At 35.8% G+C, this 22746-nt stretch overlaps 1 protein-coding gene across 2 annotated transcripts in view; it reads left to right on the top strand.

Annotated features, from left to right (window-relative positions):
• The first annotated feature begins 3280 nt into the window (after positions 1–3280).
• Positions 3281–22746, top strand: part of Sytl4 (synaptotagmin like 4) — a 41333-nt gene continuing 21867 nt past the window's right edge. For both annotated transcript variants that reach the window (XM_026410487.2, XM_026410488.2), the window contains exons 1-8: positions 3281–3437; positions 3688–3903; positions 4241–4350; positions 4586–4688; positions 19894–19995; positions 20498–20573; positions 21111–21201; positions 21316–21423. In XM_026410487.2, coding sequence (XP_026266272.2) covers positions 3328–3437; positions 3688–3903; positions 4241–4350; positions 4586–4688; positions 19894–19995; positions 20498–20573; positions 21111–21201; positions 21316–21423 — 916 coding nt within the window. In that variant the 5' untranslated portion in view covers positions 3281–3327. The remainder of the gene's footprint in view (positions 3438–3687; positions 3904–4240; positions 4351–4585; positions 4689–19893; positions 19996–20497; positions 20574–21110; positions 21202–21315; positions 21424–22746) is intronic.

Here is a 22746-nt window from a genome sequence, read left to right as displayed (position 1 = left end):
ACCAGCTCTAGAATCAGATTACCTGGGCTTGAATCCCAGCAAGTTTACTTTATTCTTAGGCAAATTAACTTCATGTCCCCTGAATCTTCATCTATACAGTGGAGATAATAATAGTCACTTACTGTTGGGAAAGAATTAAATTAGTACATATGCAAATCATTTGTTTGGAATCTAGTAAATTCTGAATAAATGGAACTATTGGGGTGGTGATGACAGTGATGGTGATCAAAATATTGGTGTCACATGAAAAATTATCAGATATTGTATTAGGCCAGATGTATAAGAGAATATTAAAAAATATTTACTTGGAGTGTATATATTCCCCTGGGGTAAAGAACTAAGAATAAATCCTCAAGAAGTATGTTAGAAAGGGTCTCTTGAAAGAAGTTTTGATACTTATCATTCAATAAAAACTGCAAAATTGACAATTCGAGAGAATATTGAGGGTTCAGGAACCTGTATAGCTTTTTTATGTTGTTTATACTTTCTGTTGTTTTTAAGCAATTAGTAAAAAATAACAATAAAGTGAAAGGGGCTTATTTTCTATCTTCAGGGGAGAGCAGAAGAGATAAGCATGATTCTTATTTTCTTTCCTAGTTTGTCTACGCTGGACTGGTTGTCTGCCATGATTACCAAATCTTTATTTTCAGAACAGTTTTTCCTCCTGAGGCCCAGGTACCTCCAACTACAACCTGGGCTTAATTCCTGTATATCTTGTATGCAACACAAACAATATGGTTAAAAGAAAACTTAGTGCCTTCCAAACCTTTTTTTTTTTTTCTTGTATCGCCTGTCATTGTGAGGGCTGTCACCATCCAGTCTAATTGTCTAACCTAGACATGTGAGCTAGGCTTCTTTAGCTTCACCTTCTTCATCTTCTACCACTTAGTCATGCCATTCTGCAAGTTCTCCTTGAATCTATTCTTGGTTCCTTTGTTTCAATTCTTGGCTCAAGGAATTTATAATTTTAGAAAATTCAATAATCATTTATATTCTAAACAAGTGTTCCAAGCATGATTGACCCTTTGTTGGATATTATTTAATTTTCTTGACAACCTTTCAAGGTACCCCCTTTTATAGATGAGAAACCAAAGGATTACAGATATAAAATTATTTGTCCAATTAGTTAGAGGCACAGTTAATAATCCTAGGTTGTCTTTTGCCTGGACCACTGCAATAATCTCCCTGCCTCCTTTGAATTGTTTTTTCTTTGAAATGTAAAGGGAAGACACAGGTTAAAAAATCAGAACTATATAAACTAAAAGGTTAAAATGGTCTCCTCTCAAATCTCCCCAAGAAAAACTAATGATTATGTTTTTTATTCTAGATCTTATTCTGTGAATATACAAATGTTTAGATACTTTATAAAAGAGATAATTCTTTATTATCCTAAAGTTACTTCTTGTCACTCATGGACATATTTTCCATGTATGTACGTATCTACCACATTTTTTGAATGGCTACATAGTATTCTATTATATGGAAGCATTATTTTGTTTAACAATTTCTCTGTTTAAGAATTTTTTTGTTCTTGGGGCTGGGGTGTAGCTCAGAAGTAGAGTGCTTGCCTAGCACATGCAAGGCCCTGGATTCAATCCTCAGCACCACATAAAAATAAGTAAGTAAAATAAAGGCATTATGTTCAACTACACCTAAAAAATAAATATTAAAAAAAGAACTTTTTTATTCTTAAAATAATGTATTACTCAGCTTTAAAGAAGAATAAAATTATGACATTTGCTGGTAAATGGATGGAGTTGCAGAATATCATGCTAAGTAAGCCAATCCCCCAAAACCAAAGTTTGCATCTGATATGCAGATGCTAATTCAAAATAAGGGGGCACTAGAGAAGAATAGAGTTACTTTAGATTATGTAGAGGGGAGTGAAGGGAGGGGAAGGGATATGGGGATACAAAGGATAGTAGAATGAAATAGGCATTATTACCTTGTGTACATATATGACTGCATGAGTGATGTGATTCTAAACATGTATAATCAGAAAAATGAGAAATTATACCCCATTTATATATGATGCATTCTACCATCATGAATAACTAATTAAATATATTTTTTAAAATGCAGCAATAACACTCTTATATAAATAGGCCCTTCCATAATATTTATGTGACTATTTTTATTATGCAGATTCTTATTATTGCCTATTTTAGAATGTGATGGGTGCTACCAAATGCCCTTCAATTAATTCTTTGAATAAATCTCTCATATTATAAATAGCAATCTTTGTAAAATGAATTAAATCATATCATTTCTAACATCAAAAAGCAAAACCAAAGATGTTTGTTGGATTCAAATTATTGGTACAATACATTTTTAAATTCTTCATTTTAAAGAGTATTTAAACTTTATGATTGGGTCCCAATCTAACTTTCTTACCATTTTTCCTCCATGAACAAATATGTTCTCTGTTTGATAATGCAAAATCCAAATCTTATGTAAAACCCTCCCATCTATATAGATCTCTCTCCCCTTCACTATGTAAGATAGAATTACTTACTTCCTTCTCTGAATTCCCATGTACTTAATTTATAATACTCCTGACAGCACTTGATATATTTTACTGTCCTCCAGTGTGTCTGTCTCCTCCATTACTCTGCAAACTTCCTAAGGGCAAGAACTGAGTTTTATTTATATCTTTATCTCCAGCACTCTGCATAATTCCTGAAAGAGTGGTGCTCAACTAATCTTCATGAAATGGTGGAAGATATTCTTCAGTTGTAGTGATAGTACAACAAGAACTTTGGGAGGTAGAGTAGGTAGTGTAATTTTTTGAAGCATAGCCCCATACTGACTGAATACAGGAATGTAGAAGCTGATCAGGAATGGAGAAATTGGACTAAACTGGCAGGAGCCCTCATGTGATTTTTCCCTACACTACAGACACCAGCTGCCTATTTATTTGTGTTACTTGAGAACATTTAAAGTAATGAAAATTGAATGATTGAGGATCCACTTGGTAGATTGAGAGTTTGACTGTTTTATGCTCTTTCTAGACTCTAATGCTTATGCTAAAAGATCCAATCATTTCCCACAGTTATGAATAACTCCTTGAAAAATCAAAAAATCTTCATTTTTAGGGCATGACTCAAGTTGGAAGAGGAATAGTAAATAGATTAGATACTTTTGTTTTGTCTCTTTAGCCTAGTTCAAGAGGAAAGTAGCCTACTGAAAGGCTCTAGAGCTGTGGGCCTATTCTGGAATAAATCATCTATGTGAAATGGGTTGTTCTTTCATTTCAGGCAACGCTGGAAGTTCTCCTTGTTCGGTTGCTTTGAAGAAAGAGGAGTACAAGAGAAAGTAGAATACATCATGTCAGAGATACTGGACCTCTCTTTTCTGTCTGAGGTGGAAAGGGATTTGATCCTTAATGTTCTACAGCGAGATGAGGAGCTTCGGAAAGCAGATGAGAAAAGGATTAGGTAAGAGTCCAAGAAATAGTATAAGGTCCCATTCCCTTGACCAGTGATATCTAAGCTTTTCTTTTTGCTTCTCATTTGACTTTCAGAGGAAATTGTGTACATGACATTTACAATTCTTTGTTGGGTCAAGTTGGGCTCTGAGTTTGTTGCTTTCACAGAATCAAATAGTGTGTCTTTGCCCCTCAACTCTTCTCCATCTGACCTACACAGATCCTGAATCCAATTGTGCTTGTCTTTTGGGGCTTGGCAGGCGACTGAAGAATGAACTACTGGAAATCAAAAGGAAAGGGGCCAAGAGGGGTAGCCAACACTATAGTGATCGGACCTGTGCCCGGTGCCAAGAGAGTCTGGGCCGTTTGACTCCCAAGACCAACACTTGTTGGGGTTGTAATCACCTGGTGTGTCGGGACTGCCGCATCCAGGAAAGCAATGGTACCTGGAGGTGCAAGGTGTGCGCCAAAGAAATGTGAGTGTTAACCTATGGCTGAGTAAGAGAAGAGTCCTGACTATGGTATTCAATTCTTTTCCTCAGTCTTTGTTAGTTGAATGACAGGAGCCATTCTGCATCCCCCCCTCTCCCGGTGCTGGGGATTGAACTCAGGGCCTTGCACATGCTAGGCAATTGCTCTACCACTGAGCTACATCTTCAGCCTTTTTTAGATTTTATTTTGAGACAAGGTATCGCTAACTTGCCCAGACTGGCCTTGAACTTGTAATCCTTCCTCAGCCTGCCATGTAACTTGGATTACAGGCATGTATAACCATACCTGGTACATTGGTCATTTTCTTTCATTCCTTCCCAGAGAGCTGAAGAAAGCAACTGGAGACTGGTTTTATGACCAGAAAGTGAACCGCTTTGCTTACCGCACAGGCAGTGAGATAATCAGGATGTCCCTTCGGCGTAAACCTGCAGGTACTGGGCTTTTCTAGGGATGGTTACCTGTAGGACTTACCCTTAGCCATAGATCCTAGTGCGTTCTGAATGGTGGAGTCTTAACTCCATGGGCTTAGCTGGTTTGTGGGAATATAAAAGATTGTACCTCCATCCCTTCTGCAAGTGTTATGATTTTGTAGGAGATGCTGTGAGCATTGTTACCCTTTCCTACACTCATCAACACCACCCCAATATGCTTTTGTTTGTCTTTAAGCAAATAAAAGAGAGACAGTGGGACATTCCCTCCTTCATCAGACACAGATGGGTGATATCTGGCCAGGAAGAAAGATTATTCAGGAGCAACAGCAGGAACCCAGGTGAGAACCAAGTAGTTATTTAAGGAAATGCTACAACATTCCTTTAATTCTTTTATTACTTTTTAGAAATTCTTCTATCTCATAGATGTTCATTACAAGAATATTTGGATACTGCCATACTAGTGTCTGTTGTATTCTGCTGTTTTTCCTATCCTCTACTATCTCCCTTCCCCTCTCATCTTCTCTCTCTACCCCATCTACTGTACTTAATTTCTCTCCCTTGTTTTTTCCCCCTTTCCCTTCACCTCCTCTTATATGTAATTTTGTATAACGATGAGGGTCTCCTTCCATTTCCATGCAATTTCCCTTCTCTCTCCCTTTCCCTCCCCCCTCTCGACCCTGTTTAATGGTGATCTTCTTCTCATGCTCTTCCTCCGTGCTCTGTTCTTAGTTGCTCTCCTTATATCAAAGATGACATTTGGCATTTGTTTTTTAGGGATTGGCTAGCTTCACTTAGCATAATCTGCTCCGATGTGATTCTGCAATCTGTATACGGGGGGAAAAAGGGGGGTTCATAACCCACTTGAATCAAATGTATGAAATATGATATGTCAAGAGCTATGTAATGTTTTGAACAACTAATTAAAAAATAAAATAAATAAATTTAAAAAAAGAATATTTGGAATACGCAGAAAAGGGTAAAAGGGAAAAATCAATCCTAATTCTAAAACTCATGTAAACAGTAACATGTAAATAGTAACATTTGGGCATATTTACTTCATAAGAACAAGCTGAAGGCAAATAAAAATAACACATAATCATTATTTTAAAAAATTAAACAGTAGTCCCACCAGCAGTGTATGAGTGTACCTTTCCCCCCACATCCTCACCAACACTTATTGTTGTTTGTCTTCATAATGGCTGCCATTCTGACTGGAGTGAGATGGTATCTTAGTTTTGATTTGCATTTCTCTAATTGCTAGAGATGATGAACACTTTTTCATATATTTATTCATTAAGGGGGTGGGAGGGGAAGGGAGGGGGCAGGGGGTTAGCAAGGATGGTGGAATGTGATGGACATCATTATCCAAAGTACATGTATGAAGACATGAATTGGTGTGAACATACTTTATGTACAACCAGAGATATGAAAAAATGTGCTGTATATGTGCAATAAGAATTGTAATGCATTCCGCTGTCATTTTTTTAAATCAATTAAAAAATTAAACAGTACAGGAAATGAGAAAGAAGAAAGCTACAAATCACTGAGATCCTTGCTACCCAAGTTTTCACATTATATATTATGTGAAAATCATTTAATATATCTTTTATCTATAGAGAGATGACTGGATGGATAGACTGAAGAAACTTCATAATATTGGATCATCATATAATAAATTAAAGTCATTCCTTCCTTTTTCTTCAGTGCAGGGGAAAAACCCAGGGTTTCACATGCCAGGCAAGTGCTCTACCACTGAGCTACATCCACAGCTCCAAAATCATTTCATTTAATTTTGTTTGAATTTAACAGAATAACACACTAAAATAAAATGGAAGAATTGCTAATCTTTCGTTAGCAGTCAGTTAATCATTTTTGAAAGTTCCCATTTCAATATTAAACATTATTATTTGATTCTCTGCTCTGAAAGAGGAAGAGATTAGATTTCTAATGTTTCCTTTCAATTCTTTTGCCCTATTCCTATTTGCCATTCAAGTCATTTAGATTTTATCAAGGTTTATAACATTTAAATTGTTATACAATCATAAATCATTAGCTTTTTAAAGTAGTTTGTTTATTTTTTATTTTAAAAGGATTATATGCTGACAATTGTATCATGGTGTATCTATTTCTGCATTCTTTATTTCTTGATTGTTTGGATTTCATCTTGGAGAAGTTCCTTCAACAAGGACTTGCAGTATTTATTGCATTATTTCGTGTTAAGAGCATTTGCCAAATGTCTTTATATTTGAACGATATCTTAGCTGAGTATTATATTCTTGGGTCACATTTTCTTTCCCTCATAATATTTTAGACATTGCTAAGTTACCTTCTGCTATTGAATATAACTGTGAAGAAGTCTAATACTAACACGATTTGTTTTCCTTCCTTGTAGGCAACTTTGTATGTATGTGTTCACATGTGCACAAGTATGCATGTGGGTGTATGTGTGTGCATGTGATTGGATTTACTGTATCATTTTTCCTGATTTGTGGTATATCCTAGATGAGTTCTTTCTTCATTGTGGGAATTTTTATAAGTTAAGTTCACCACCTCAGGGGTATTAGATTTCCTTATCCTCTGTTTCTGTACCACTGCTTTTTGGTTTTTTACTGTATGATGTTAACCATGATTAACCAAACCTGATCCTTCATGCTATCACTTTTTTCACCATTTTCTTTCTTTCTCCCCTCCTTATCCTTGTCTCATTTCCTTATCCTTTTTTTCTTGTCTATTGCTGTTTTTAATTTTAATGATTTGAATGAATTGTTTTTTTTTTACGTTTCAATATTTTTACTTTGCTTTCAGTCTTCTTTTTTCTCTTATTTTCCTTTTTTATCATTTTGTATTTGAGCTCTTCGTTTTTATCAAATCTGTATTCTTTTTTTTTCTTGGAAATTGTTTTTTCAATTGGGCTCTCCAAATTTTTTTCTTTTATTTTTGCCATTTATTATTATTTTTTACATGCCAGTAGAGTATATTTTGTAATATTATACATACATACAATAAGTATAACTTGTTCTGATTAGGATCTCTCTCATTATGTGGTTGTACATGATGTGGAGTTACATTTGTCATGTATTTAAATATGAGGATAAGAAAGATATGTCCAATTGATTCTATTGTCTGTTCTTTTACCATCCCCCCTCCCTTCCCTTTATTCCCCTTTGTCTAGTCCAATGAACATCTAATCTTTACCTCCCTTGTTGTGGGTTAGTATATCCATATGTCAGAGAGAACATTCTGCCTTTGGATTTTTGGGATGGACTTGTTTCACTTAGCATGATATTCTCCAGTTCCATCCACTTACTGGCAAATGCCATAATTTCATTCTTCTTTATGGCTGAGTAATATTCCATTGGGTGTATATACCACATTTTCTTCATCTATTCATCTGGTTTTAAGCATATAATCCAAAGAGTGGGATAATGGGGTCAAATGGTGGTTCCATTCTCAGTTTTCTTTTTTTTTACATTCCAAGTTTTCTAAGGAATTTCTATGCTGCTTTCCAGAGTGTTTGCACCAATTTGCAGTCCCACCAGCAATGTATAACTGAACCTCTTTCCCCACATGCTCACCAACATCTATTTTTGCTTGTATTCTTGATAATTGCCATTCTGACTGAGATGGAATTTCAGTGTAGTTTTGATCAAATTTGTATTAAGTTGCCTGTAGTGTAAAGTACTCCCAACAACAACAACAACAACAAACCTGTTTGTTTTTCTAGGTTTATATTCTGCTCCACACTAGGTTCTTTGTATATTTTGTAAGTTTTTTGTTTCTCCCTACTCTATGGCTATTCATGTCTGCAGACCATTTTATTTCATTTTACTAGTATCTAATAGGGAAAGTTTTGTCTATATCTTTTGTTTGCTCTGACACAGGTTATGTGAATTGTTCTGGACAAACTTCTGACCTCAGTTTGAAACAATTTATTTGGTCAACCATACTTAGCTATACTGTAGGTAGATAAGAACTGAACACTGCCTTCTGTATATAGTCAATTTCTTGGACAGAGATACATTCTGACAAATGCATCATTAGGTGATTTTGTGGTCATATGAGCATCAGAGAGTGCACATGTGCAAAATAAGATGAATATGATGTCACTGTGTGATATGACTTACTTTATTGGACCATCAGTCCATCATTGACTAAAATAGCATTATATAGCTTATGATCATACTTTTAAAATTTTATTTTTAAATTAAAAAATTTCATCTGATACATAAAAGTATACATTTATGGGGTACCATGTTATGTTTTGATAAATTCATACATTATGTAATGTTCAAACCAGGTAAACCTGTATCTCCTTTGTCATCACCTCTTTATGATGAAATCACTAAAAAATATTCTATTTTTTTAAAAAATACACTGTACAATATCATCATATATAGTCATCTGAGTGTATAATAACATACCAGTGTTCCTTTTTTCCCATCTAACTATACTTAGTATTCATTAATCAATCTCTCTCCAACTGTCCTTTCCTTCTATTCTTTCTGGCCTCTGGTAACTCTCATTATACTGTCAACTTCTATGAGGTCAAATTTTTAGATTGTACATGTGAATAAGATCATGTAGCCATAGTTCTGTGCTTGGATTATTTCACTTAACACAATGATCTCCAGTTCTATCCATAAATGGCAGCGTTTCATTGTTTTTAAAATATTTATTATTTAGTTTTAGGTGGATACAGTATCTTTATTTTTTATATTTTTTATATTGTGCTGAGGATCAAACCCAGTGCCTCACACATGCTAGGTGAGACTCTACCACTGAGCCACAATCCCAGCCCCTCATTGTTTTTATGGCTGAATAGTATTCCATTGTGTATATATACCACAGTTTTTTTATTCATTCATAGGTTGATGGTACTCAGGTTGTTTTCCATTTCTTGGTTGTTGTGAAGAGTGTTGCATGCAGATGTCTCTTTGACATACTGATTTCATTTTCTTTGCCATGTATACCCAGTGGTGGGATTACTGGATCAAAAGGTAGTTCTTTAAATTTTTTGAGGAACCGCCATACTGTTTTCCATAATTGCTACACTAATTTACATTCACACTAACAGCATAAAAGGCTTCCCTTTCTCTACATTCTTGCCAGCACTTGCTGTCTTCTTTTTGGTAATAGCTATTCTTACTGGGGTAAGATGATAATCTTATTATGGTTTTAATTTGCATTTCCCTGATGATTGGTAATGTTGAACATTTTTCCACACACCTATTAGCCATTTGGATGTCTTCTTTTCCTAAATGTCTATTTGGATGCATTACTCATTTTAATTGGATTATTATTTTTTATTGAGTTTTTATTGAGTTCTTTGAGTTCCTTATATATTCTGTATATTAATCACTTGATATATGTGTAGTTTGCAAATATTTTCACTTACTCTGTAGGTTATCTCTTCACTATGTTTATTATTTCCTTTGCTATACAGAGCTTTTTAGTTTGATCTAATCCTATTTGTTTATTTTTGCTTTCATTTCCTTTGCCTTGCCCTAAAAATACTTGCCCATTCCAATGTCCCATAGCATTTCTCTTATGTTTTTTTCTATGAGTTTCATGGTTTCAGGTCTTACATTAAGGTCCTTAATCCATTTTGACATGAATTTTATAATTGGTGAGAGATATGGGTCAAGTTTCATTTTTCTTCATATGGATATCCAATTTCCTGGCACCATTTATTGAAATGATTATTGTATTTCTTTTATTGTAACACTTTTTTTTGTACTGGGGATTGAGAACCCAGGAGTACTTTAATACTGAGCTACATCCCTGGTCATTTTTTTTTTTTTGAGACAGGGTCTGGCTAAGACTGGACAGGAACTTGTGATCCTCCTGTCTGTTTCCTCGTTGCTGTGATTACAGACATGCACCATGATGCCTGTCATTGCTTGTAATTTGATGGAAGGGGTGGAAAGCAGCCTGTGGTCCTGGTTTTAATTTCCTTCAATTATTTTAAATTTCCTCATGGAGGCTTAGTTGGCCCACCTTTGGGTGAATCCTCAAGCTCATTCCAGTGTCTGTGGAACAGTCTTGTCTGCCTCTGTTGAGGTTCTACAGAAGCACATGGGATTATAAATCTTGAGGACTTTTGTTTTTCTTGACCTATCTTAGGTCGGCCTACTCACACACTCTGCTCAGTACCACTTTGGGAAGTATTGTGAAGGAGCTTTTCTGAGCTGAGCTATTTTCACCATGAATTTTTGAACTGTATGACTTGAGGCCATACCTTGCCTCTTTGGTTGCTACTGTTCAATTTTAGGCTTATGTATGTATGTGTACATGTGCCTTTCCCCTCTAACTTTCCCTCAACCAAAAGGAAATAATTTCATCACATTTTATAGGATGTTAAAAATATATAAATTAAGTCCTCTACTAATCTAACTGCCTCTGCCCCAATTATTGTTATAAGTCATTAATAGTTTTGGCAAATAGGCTACCAAATTGTCTAAGCACACATACCTAGGTTGAATACCTATACTTTTAATCTCTCTTTTTTTAAAAAAGGATGATATTTTATATATATATATATATATATATATATATACATATATATATATATATATATATATAAAGAGAGAATTTTAAAAACTCAGTAATACAGACATTCCCATAGGAAATGGGAAAGATGTGAACAGACCTTTCACCAAACACAATTTATAGATGTCAGATAAGCACATGAAAAGATGTTCAGCATTCTTAGTCATTACATAAATGCAAATTAAAATCACCATAAGATACTACTATGTGCCCTCTAAAATTAAAAAGACTGACCATACCACTTATAAGCAGGGATGTAGAACAATTAGGATTCTCATAACCTGCTTATGAGAACACACAATGGTGTAGCATTTTGAAAAAATTTAGCAGTGTCCTAAGAAAAGTTCAATGTGTACCTACTTTGTGATTCAGCCATTTCATTCATAGGTATTTACTCAAGAGTGGCAAAAGCATATGTTCATTCAAAGAATTGTACAGGAATGTTCATAGCGGCTTTATTTGTAATAGCTAAGACCTGGAAACAATCCAAATGTCCAGTAAAAGGTGGATGGATAAGCTGGGTTTGTTTATACAATGGAATACTAGTCAGCTACGGAAAGGAATGAACTATTGATACATGCAGTAATGACCTGGATGAATTTTAAAGTAATAATAATACTAATTGTTAAACATCATACAAAACAATACCTACTGTGTGATTCTGGGTTTTTTTGCCTTTTAAAAAATTATTTATTCTAATTAGGGATATATGACAGAATGCATTTTGATTCATTGTACACAGTTGCAGCACAGCTTTTCATTTTTCTGGTTGTAGACAATGTAGCGTCACACCTCATGTGCAGTAACACACATATCTAGGGTAATGATGTTCATCTCATTCTATAGTCTGCCTTTTTGATGTGATTTTATGTTATGAAGATTTTCTTATTTTGTGTCTGTCTTTTTTTTCTTTTTTTCTTATTAGTTGTTCAAAACATTACAAAGCAGAATACAACAGACACTAGTATGGCAGTATGTAAAAACGTGGATGTGTAACCCATGTGATTCTGCAATCTGTATACGGGGTAAAAATGGGAGTTCATAATCCACTTGAATCTAATGTATGAAATATGATATGTTAAGAGCTTTATAATGTGTGATTCTGTTTATATAAAATTCTAAAAAATATAAACTAGTTTTTCATAATAGAAATCAGATTATCAGAAATAAGAAATAAGACTCTTATTTGCCAGGGGACAGGGCCAAGGGGGATGGAAGGGATTATCAAGGGGCATAAAGAAACTTTTTGGAACAATAAATGTTCCTCAGTTTAATTGTGGTTATGTTTTTAAAGGTATATACATATGTCAAAACTCATCAATTGGGACTGGGGTTGTGGCTCAGGGGTACAGCACTTGCCTAGCATGTGTGAGGCACTGGGTTCAATCCTCAGCACCACATAAAAAAATAAATAAGATAAAGATATTGTGTCCATCTACAACTAAAAAAAACTTAAAAACTCATCAAGTTGCACGTTTAAACATGTAGCTTATTTATGTCAATTATAAATCAAGGAATAAAAGGAAAAATATAACATGGACTTCTTTCCATGACAGCACCAAGATATAAGTGTGGTGTTTCATTATATGTATGTACTGTGATTTTATCATCACAGCCCTGGTTTGGTGACTCATCTGTTCTGGGTGAAGAGGCCCCTTTTTACTTTGTGGATAAGGATAAGAATGGCTTTTATTTGCTGAAATTGATTAACACATCTGACATCATCAGTCAGAATGTAATTTCTGAAACTTACTGCTTCTGGCTGTCCATGACCTCTAGTCTCATTGGACCCAGAAGACTCTTATTTATCCTAAACATGGAAACAGATTAAGTGACATAAGTGATCTTTCCCATAAAATTATGGAGCCCCAGAGATAATCTAATTCAACCCCCTTATTTTTACAGAAAAGAAAGCAGGATAAGTGATTTACCTGTGATCATACAGATAGCTAGAGCACAGGACTCCCATCTCTTAGTTTATTTTTTACAGAACAGATGTCAAATAATTGCTTTTTTGCCCTGGGGTTGTTTGTATTAGCTCTGGATCAGTACACATTAATCTTTAGGAAAAAACACAAGCAAAACCCACTCTCCATGGGTCACTGTTAAACATCTTCTCAGGAGGAACGATTTTGCTAGGAGTTCTTTTTTCTTTGGAGGAAAGGGGAGGAAAGAATGATTTTAAAGTAAAAAAATAAAATCAAGTTCCCTGCTGTGCCTTGTACTATAAAGCTAATCCATTTTTTTAAAGGAATGACTGGTGTTTCACTTCTTGCAAGCCCTAGGATTTCAACCCCTGCTGTCTGTTTTCACAGAACTATCTCAAACATCATGTGACAACTTAGAAAGTTTATTCTTTACTGGATAGGATGTTGTAGATTTGGATACTATTCTTTGTTCATTTATTATTTTGTTGGTTTATTTGATAAATACATATGAATGCCTACCATGTGCCAGGAACTATTCTCTTGATAGCAGACTTTAAATTTTGGGGTAGTAGGCACACATACACACACACACACACACACACACACACACACAAACACACACAAGATCAGTAAACAAATAGTATATCAGATGTTGACAAGTGCAATGGAGAAAATTAAGGAGACTTGAAAGGAAAGGGAATGCTAGGAATACACTATATATATATATATATATATATATATATATATATATATATATTGTTTAGGCTAGCTAGGGAAAGTCTTAGTGGGGTAACATTTGAGCAAAGGCAATAAGCAAATGAAGGTGCAAACTTTGAGAGTATCTTATGGAAGAACATTGCAGGCAGAGAAAACAGTAGGTATAAAGATACTAAAATGATGTTTGTGTTTGATACTTTTGGATAATCTGGAACTGAGTGAGTAGGGTGGAATGGGAGGAGATAAATACAGAGATGGGGCAGATCATATAAAACTTGATTGACACTTGAAAGTACTGTCTTACTGTGTATGAGAAGATTGGTTCTGAGTGAGTGACATGATCTCATTTTTCTTTTTAAAAACTGAGATAAAATTTGCGTAACATAAAACCATCATTTTAACAAATTTAAGGTGTTCAATGCTGTGGTTGTTAGTAGTGATGGTTGCACTACATTCTTTTTTAATTTTTTTATTGGTTGTTCAAAACATTACAAAGCTCATGATATATCATCTTTCATACATTTGACTCAATTGGGTTATGAACTCCCATTTTTACCCCAAATACAAATTGCAGAATCACATCAGTTACACACTCACATTTTTACATAATGGCATATTAGTGACTGTTGTATTCTGCTACCTTTCCTATCCCCTACTATCCTCCCTCCCCTCCCCTCCCATCTTCCCTCTCTACCTCATTTGCTATTGTTCAATTCTCTCCCTTGTTTCCCCCCCTTTCCCCTCACATCCTCTTCTGTGTAATTTTGTGCAACATTGAGGGTCTTCTACCATTTCCATGTGCTTTCCCTTCTCTCTCCCTTTCTCTCCCCCTAGTTGTCTTTGTTTAATGTTAATCTTTTCCTGATGCTCTTCCTCCCTGTTCTGTTCTTAGTTGCTCTCTTTATATCAAAGAAGACATTTGGCATTTGTTTTTTAAAGATTGGCTAGCTTCGCTTAGCATAATCTGCTCTAATGCCATCCATTTCCCTGCAAATTCTATGATTTTGTCATTTTTTATTGCTGCATAGCACTCCATTGTGTATAGATGCCACATTTTTTTTATCCATTCATCTATTGAAGGGCATCTAGGTTGGTTCCACAGTCTAGCTATTGTGAATTGTGCCGCTATGATCATTGATGTGGCAGTATCCCTATAGTACGCTCTTTTAAGATCCTCAGGGAATAGTCTGAGGAGGGCGATAGCTGGGTCAAATGGTGGATCCGTTCCCAGCTTTCCCAGGTATCTCCATACTGCTTTCCAAATTGGCCTTACCAATTTGCAGTCCCACCAGCAGTGTACAAGTGTACCCTTTTCCCCACATCCTCGCCAACACTTATTGTTGTTTGACTTCATAATGGCTGCCAATCTTACTGGAGTGAGATGGTATCTTAGGGTGGTTTTGATTTGCATTTCTCTGACTGCTAGAGATGGTGAGCATTTTTTCATGTACTTGTTGATTGATTGTATGTCCTCCTCTGTGAAGTGTCTGATCAGGTCCTTGGCCCATTTGTTGATTGGGTTATTTGTTATCTTATTGTTTAATTTTTTGAGTTCTTTGTATATTCTGGATATTAGGGCTCTGTCTGAAGTGTGAGGGGTAAAAATTTGTTCCCAGGATGTAGGCTCTCTATTCACCTCTCTTATTGTTTCTCTTGCTGAGAAAAAAACTTTTTAGTTTAAGTAAGTCCCATTTATTTATTCTTGTTATTAACTCTTGGGCTATGGGTGTCCTATTAAGGAATTTGGAGCCCGACCCCACAGTATGTAGATCGTAGCCAACTTTTTCTTCTATCAGATGCAGTGTCTCTAATTTGATATCTAGCTCCTTGATCCATTTTGAGTTAACTTTTGTGCATGGCGAGAGATAGGGATTCAGATTCATTCTGATGCAAATGGATTTCCAGTTTTCCCAGCACCATTTGTTGAAGATGCTATCCTTCCTCCATTGCATGCTTTTAGCCCCTTTATCAAATATAAGAAAGTTGTAATTTTGTGGATTGGTTTCTGTGTCCTCTATTCTGTACCATTGGTCCACCTGCCTGTTTTAGTACTAGTACCACGCAGTTTTTGTTACTATTGCTTTGTAGTACAGTTTGAACTCTGGTATCGCTATACCTCCAGATTCACACTTCCTGCTTAGAATTTCTTTTCCTAGTCTGGGTCTTTTGTTTTTCCATATGAATTTCATGATTGCTTTATCTATTTCTACAAGAAATGCCGTTGGGATTTTAATTGGCATCGCATTAAACCTGTAGAGAACTTTGGGTAATATCGCCATTTTGATGATGTTAATTCTGCCTATCCATGAACAGGGTACATTTTTCCATCTTCTAAGATCTTGTATCTCTCTCTTTAGGGTTCTGTAGTTTTCATTGTATAAATCTTTCACCTCTTTTGTTAGGTTGATTCCCAAGTATTTTATTTTCTTTGAGGATATTGTGAATGGAGTGGTTTTCCTCCTTTCCATTTCATTTCACAGGTTTTGTTGCTGATATACAGGAATGCCTTTGATTTATGCGTGTTGATTTTATATCCTGCCACTTTGCTAAATTCATTTATTAACTCTAGCAGTTTCTTTGTAGACCCTTTTGGGTCTTTTAAATATATTATCATGTCATCCGCAAATTTCATCCCTGGGATGCAAGGCTGGTTCAATATACGGAAATCAATAAATACTATTCACCACATCAATAGACTTAAAGACAAGAACCATATGATCATCTCGATAGATGCAGAAAAAGCATTTGACAAAGTACAGCATCCCTTTATGTTCAAAACACTAGAAAAATTAGGGATAACAGGAACTTAACTCAACATTGTAAAAGCTATATATGCTAAACCTCAGGCTAGCATCATCCTAAATGGAGAAAAACTGAAGCCATTCCCTCTAAAATCTGGAACAAGACAGGGATGCCCTCTATCACCACTTCTATTCAATTTAGTTCTTGAAACACTAGCCAGAACAATTAGACAGACAAAAGAAATTCAATGCACTACATTCTTAAAGTACTATCTAAATTCAGAACATTTTCATCACCCCCCCAAAGAAATCCTGTACCCAATAAGCATCCACTCCCCATTTTCTACTTTCTGTCTCTCTGAATTTGCCTAATTTATATTCTGTTTCATACAAATAGTCATAAAAATGTGGCCATTTGTGTCTGGCTTCTTTCAGTTAGCATAACATTTTCAAGATTCCTTCATGTTGCACCATGTATCAGAACTTAATTTCCTTTTATAGGAGAATAATATTATATATATATACACATACACACACACACACACACACACACACACACATACATATACACAAAATTTTTATATAGTCATCCATAGATGGAAATTTAGGTTGTTTTCACATTTTTGGCTATTTGGAATAATGTTGATGTGAACATTTATGTTTTTACATGAATGTATGTTTTTTAATTCTCTCAGGTATATATATCTAGGAGTGGAATTGCTGAACTGTCTGATTTATATTTTCCAGGCTCTTTTTTTTGGCCACTGAGTTGTGAATGGACTGACTGGAGACAAAGAAAGAAGCAGGGAGATTTGTTAGGAGGCTATTGCAACCATTCACTTGCCAAACAGTAATGCTTTGGACCAGAGTAATAGCACTGGAAGGGATGGGAACTGATGAGATTCTAGATGTATTTTGGAGATAGAGACAAGAAGATTTGCTGACATATTTTATTTGTATTATGAGATAAAGAGAAGAGTCAAGGATAATTCTTGAGATTTTCAATCTTAGAAATGACAGAAGGGAGTTTCCATTTGATGAGATTGAGGGAAGAGCAGGTTTTGGCGAAGATTGGGGCTTTGGTTTTAGACTTGTGTTTGACCCATCCAAGTTGGAGAGGCTGAGTAGGCTATTGGAAAAATAAGTCTGCATTTAAGACATACATTTAAGTTATAAGCTTATAGGTGATATTTAAAGCCATGATACAAGATGAGATCATTTAAGAGTAATGCTAGATGGAGAAGAGAAGTAACGCTGAGAAGAAGCCTGGACACAATCCAAATGGTAGAGTTCCTAGAGAGGAGGAGGGACCAGAAATGGAAACTGAGAAGGGGCAGCCAGTGAGCTTAAAGGAAGAAACCTTGGGGGTATGGAGATCTGGGAGTCAAGGGAAATTAAATGAGATATTAGAGATAGAATGACTTTTTCCCTTTTCCTGCTTTTCTTATTAATTCTTTGAGATAAGAGGCCCAGGGATGATATTTTGCCTTTTAGATATGAGGACTGCTGTTTTATTTTTATTTTTTTAATTAAAAACTTGTTAAAACTTGGGAATAATATTTCCTTGCCTTTTATCTGAATAAAAGGTAATATGTGTTCATTATAAAATGTAAACATTAAAACAATCCTTTAAATTAAAGCAAACAAGAAAGCAAAAGCTTTTAACCAAAGCTTAAAGTTCCCCCATTTAACTGAAATTTTTACCCTTTGACCAACACTTTTCTCTGACTTCCTCAGCCCCACCAGTAACTCTCCATCATTGTACTCTTCAATGTCAACTACCATTCTGCTCTTTGTCTCTGTGAGTTAGACTTTACACTTCACATGAGTGAGATTATGCAGTATTTGTCTTTCTATGTCTGTCTTTTTTCACTCAGCATAATGTCTTCCATGTTCATCTATACTGTAGAAAAGCACAGGATTTCCTTTGTGTGTGTGTGTATGTATGTGTGTTGCTAGGGATTGAACCCAGGGCCTTGTGTACGCAAGGCAAGCACTGTACCAACTGAGCTATATCCCCAGCCCAGGATTTCTTTCTTTTTAAAGGCTGAATAATATTCTATTGTATATATCCATATTTTTTCAACCCACTTATCAGTTGATGGACATTTTGGTTACCTTTACTTCTTAGGTACTGTGAATAATGTTGCAATAAACATGGAGGTACAGATATCTCTGTTTAAAAAATTGTTCTTTTTAGTTATACATGGCAGTATTGTATTAATTGACTTATTTGGTGCAACCACTCTGGAAAGCAGTATGGTTTCCTAAAAAATCTTGGAATGTAATCACAGTTTTTTTCCCAGTTATCCCATTCCTTGGTGTATATCCAAAGGAGCTAAAAACAGCATACTTCAGTGATGCAGCCACATGGATGTTTATTAGCAGCTCAATTCACAATAGCTAAGCTATGAAACCAACCTATATGTAGTACATATACACAATGGAATATTACTGAGCCAGAAAGAAGAATGATATTATGGCATTTGCTGGTAGGTGGATGGAACTGGAGACTGTTATGCTAAGTGAAATAAGCCAATCCCCTAAAACCAAAGGTCATATTATCTCTCTGATATGTGGATGTTAACACACAACAAGGACTGAGAGGAATAATAGAAGTTCAGTAGATTAGACAAAGGGGGATGAAGGGAAGGGAGGGGATCAGGAATAGGAAAGAGAGTGGAATGATTCTCACATAACTTTCCTATGTACATTTATGAATATACCACAGTGACTCTCTATGTATCATATACAATCTCAGGACTTGGAACCTTATTAGGAGGGCTGCTGTTTTAAATGCTTAGGTTCATCATTCACTATGATAATTAAGCTTTAAAGCCACTTTGGACTTCTGCATACTGTCTTTAAGACATACTGATTATTTGTGGATCTACCTAAGTTGCATTGAAGGAATTTATTCAAGAATTTGATCAACAGACATTTAACTATCTAACTTATGCTAAACCTGTCTTCTAAGCAATGGGAACACAGTGGTACACAAGCTATGTGGTCACTGATCTCATGTAACTTAGTCTATTGGAATAGAAAGACATTAAACAAATCATTTAACAAAGTAAATAATTTGTTTTAAAGACATAAATACTTACATATGTTATGAATGTTATCAAGAATTGGGGTATTTTGGGAGCAAGTTTGTTAATCCAGACTTAGGATATGGTCAGAGAAATCTGGAGGAATTGACATAAGGAGAGACCTCAAGAAGGAGTAGATTCAGCTAGATGAAGAAAAGTAGCCATTGTGAAAAGAACATCTCAGGCAAAGAAAAGAAGGAAGAGAAAGAACTTTGGGATATTCAAGGAACCAAAAGGTCTTCTTTCCAGAACGAAAGTACAAAGAAGAGTGGAGGGTGAAAGATGAGGCTGGAGTACTGAGCAGGGTTCAAATCATAATGATTTTCCTGCCAGGCCAAGTAATTTGAATTCAGTCCCAACAGAAATAGGGAACCTGTGAAGTTTTTACAATCTACTCATAGTTATTTGAGAAAAATCACTTAGGCTACAGTAGTGAATGAATTATTAGAAAGGAGGTCCTACTGGAGGCAGGAGAGCTAATTTCCTTTAAATATTGACTCTCTGTTTTTATTCTAGCATGCCATTCGAAGTGCCAAAGCAGAAAAGTGGAAAGAGTGTGATAGAGGCTGAGAGTGAGAGTTTGGATAGCTACACAGCTGACTCAGACAGCACCTCCAGGTTGGGTTTCCCCCATTTTCCTTACTATTTCCCATTTCCCTTACGTCTGCTCAACCTAAGTTCCCATTTTGTTCTCTTGCATCAGAATGCATGTTTGCTATGCCTTGAGTGTTCCTGATTTCTGTCCTCAGGAAATCGAATGCAGTATTTTCTTCCCAGAAGTCTTTCAGTAGGTCTTCTACTGATTTGGCTCTGGGTACAGCTTCTTGGAGTGTGTTAAGTTCCCCAGTTTGCTGTACCTTGGAGGATTTTTCCTAGCCCAGAAGCAATTGATGCCACTGCCCCTTAGGAATGGGAGTGTGAGTGTTTGTGTTTGTATAAAGTTGCATATTTGATCTTCTGCATTCCTTCAAGGTAAATCAGATATGAAGTGTATTTTTTGGATTTGGTTACTATGATGACCCCAAGCCAGTGACTCTCCCTCCTTGCTAGAGCTTTGAGTCCTGATTAAAAGAGGAAGGGGAGGAGGTAACTTAGTTCTAACTTCTGAATCTGCCTCCAGGAGAGACTCTCTGGATAAATCTGGCCTCTTTCCAGAATGGAAGAAGATGTCTTCCCCTAAATCTCAAGTTGAAAAGGTAAACCAGGCTATTTGTCTTTCCTTCTCTTCTTTCTCTTCCTCCCTCTTCCTTGCTCCCTCCCTTCTTTCCTTCCTTCCTTTCTTTCCCCTCTCATCTCCTCTCCACTTTTCTTTCTTTCCTTCTTTCTTTACTCAGGCCAAATTTATTTATTAATTTATTAGTATTTAGTTGTCAATGGTCCTTTATTTTATTTATTTGTATGTGGTGCTGAGAATAGAACCTAGTGTCTCACACATGCTAGGCAAGTGCTCTAGCACTGACACACAACCCCAGCCCCCTCAGGCCAAATTCAAATCAGAAATTCAACTAAACAAATTTCACTTCAGATTCATCTGGGAGCATTTCCTAAGGGTTTAGTTGAAATGCATGAGAAAATAGGTTTTGTAGTATTTCCATATATTTAATCTTTCTTGTAAGTTTTTCATAGTAGACTGAAAATCTGAAGCTTATTCCACTTCATGCTATCCTTTGTTACTCATTCCTACCACCTATCCGACTATACTTTGCCATTTTATTTCCCTTATTCTTTCCTAGGAAATTCATTCAGGGGGTCAAAGTGTGGTACCTGTTGATGAGGGTGAAATGATATTCAAGAAGAACACCAGAAAAATCCTCAGGCCTTCAGGTAGCCAGTTTCCCTTTATAGCCTTTGGGACTGAAATTCTGAATATCCTTTCTGGGCTCTTGTTATGGAGTAGAGTGGGTTTCTTTTGATTTGGGTTTTTGGTCTTCCACTCAGAATGCACTAAATCTGTGATAGATCTGCGCCCAGAAGATATGGGGCATGAAAGTGGCTCCTTGGGAGACAGAAGCAAATCTGTCCCAGGCCTCAATGTGGATATAGTAAGTACTATTATATATTTAATTTGGCCAGTACATTCATCTTTTTTTTAAATGTAGAGGTGATTTTAGTATTTGTTTTCAATCTGTTTAATTATTAAGAAAAATGCAACATGAATGTTGATTGCCCCCAATTTCTGAAGTAAATCCAATTCCTGTTTTGCTTAAAGGAAATAACTGTTTTCTCTGTTATCTTCTAATATATTGCTGGATATATAGTTAAGTGCTCAAATAAATACTTATTTCAAAAATGTAAAGGGGTGGATGGGTTGAAGTAGTTGAATGGAAAAGAGTTATATCTCCTATAAAAATGTTAAGTACTTATATCTTATTCTTTTTAAAATATGATAAAATGGCTTTCTTTCTGGGAAGCCAGAAATGGGGAACCATATAAAAATAAAAATACTTGCATATGTGTTTACATGAAGTCTCAGAACTTTGCAGCCATTATGGTTTCCACTAAAGGAAAGATATTAGTTTTTGAAGTTTATCTTTTTTTGGGGGGTGGATACCAGGGATTGAACTCAGGGGCACTTCACCACTGAGCCACATCCCCAGCCCAATTTTGTATTTTTTTTTTATTGTTGGTCGTTCAAAACATTACATAGTTCTTAATACATCATATTTCACAGTTTGATTCAAGTGGGTTATGAACTCCCAATTTTACCCCGTATACAGATTGCAGTATCACATCAGTTACCCTTCCATTGATTGACAAATTGCCTTTCTAGTGTCTGATGCATTCTGCTGTCTGTCCTATTCTCTACTATCCCCCCTCCCCTCCCCTCCCCTCCCCTTTTCTCTCTCTACCCCTTCTACTGTAAATCATTTCTTCGATTTGTATTATCTTGTCTTACCCCTCCTTTCCTCTTATATGTCATTTTGTATAACCCTGAGGATCGCCTTCCATTTCCATGCGGTTTCCCTTCTCACTCCCTTTCCCTCCCACCTCTCATCCCTGTTTAATGTAAATCTTCTTCTCAAACTTTCGTCCCTACCCTGTCCTTGTTTACTCCCCTTATATCAAAGGGGTCATTTGGTATTTATTTTTTAAAGATTGACTAGCTTCACTTAGCATAATCTGCTCTAATGCCATCCATTTCCCTCCAAATTCTATGATTTTGTCATTTCTTAATGCAGAGTAATACTCCATTGTGTATAAATGCCACATTTTTTTTTTATCCATTCATCTATTGAAGGGCATCTAGGCTGATTCCACAATCTTGCTATCGTGAATTGTGCTGCTATGAACATCGATGTAGCAGTGTCCCTGTAGCATGCTCTTATTAGGTCTTTGGGGAATAGACCGAGAAGGGGAATAGCTGGGTCA

The sequence above is a fragment of the Urocitellus parryii genome, chromosome X (assembly GCF_045843805.1).
Source record: "Urocitellus parryii isolate mUroPar1 chromosome X, mUroPar1.hap1, whole genome shotgun sequence".
NCBI classification, from domain to species: Eukaryota; Metazoa; Chordata; class Mammalia; order Rodentia; family Sciuridae; genus Urocitellus; species Urocitellus parryii.
The sequence above is the reverse complement of the archived record's forward strand: the minus strand, read 5'-3'. Positions and strand labels throughout refer to the sequence as shown.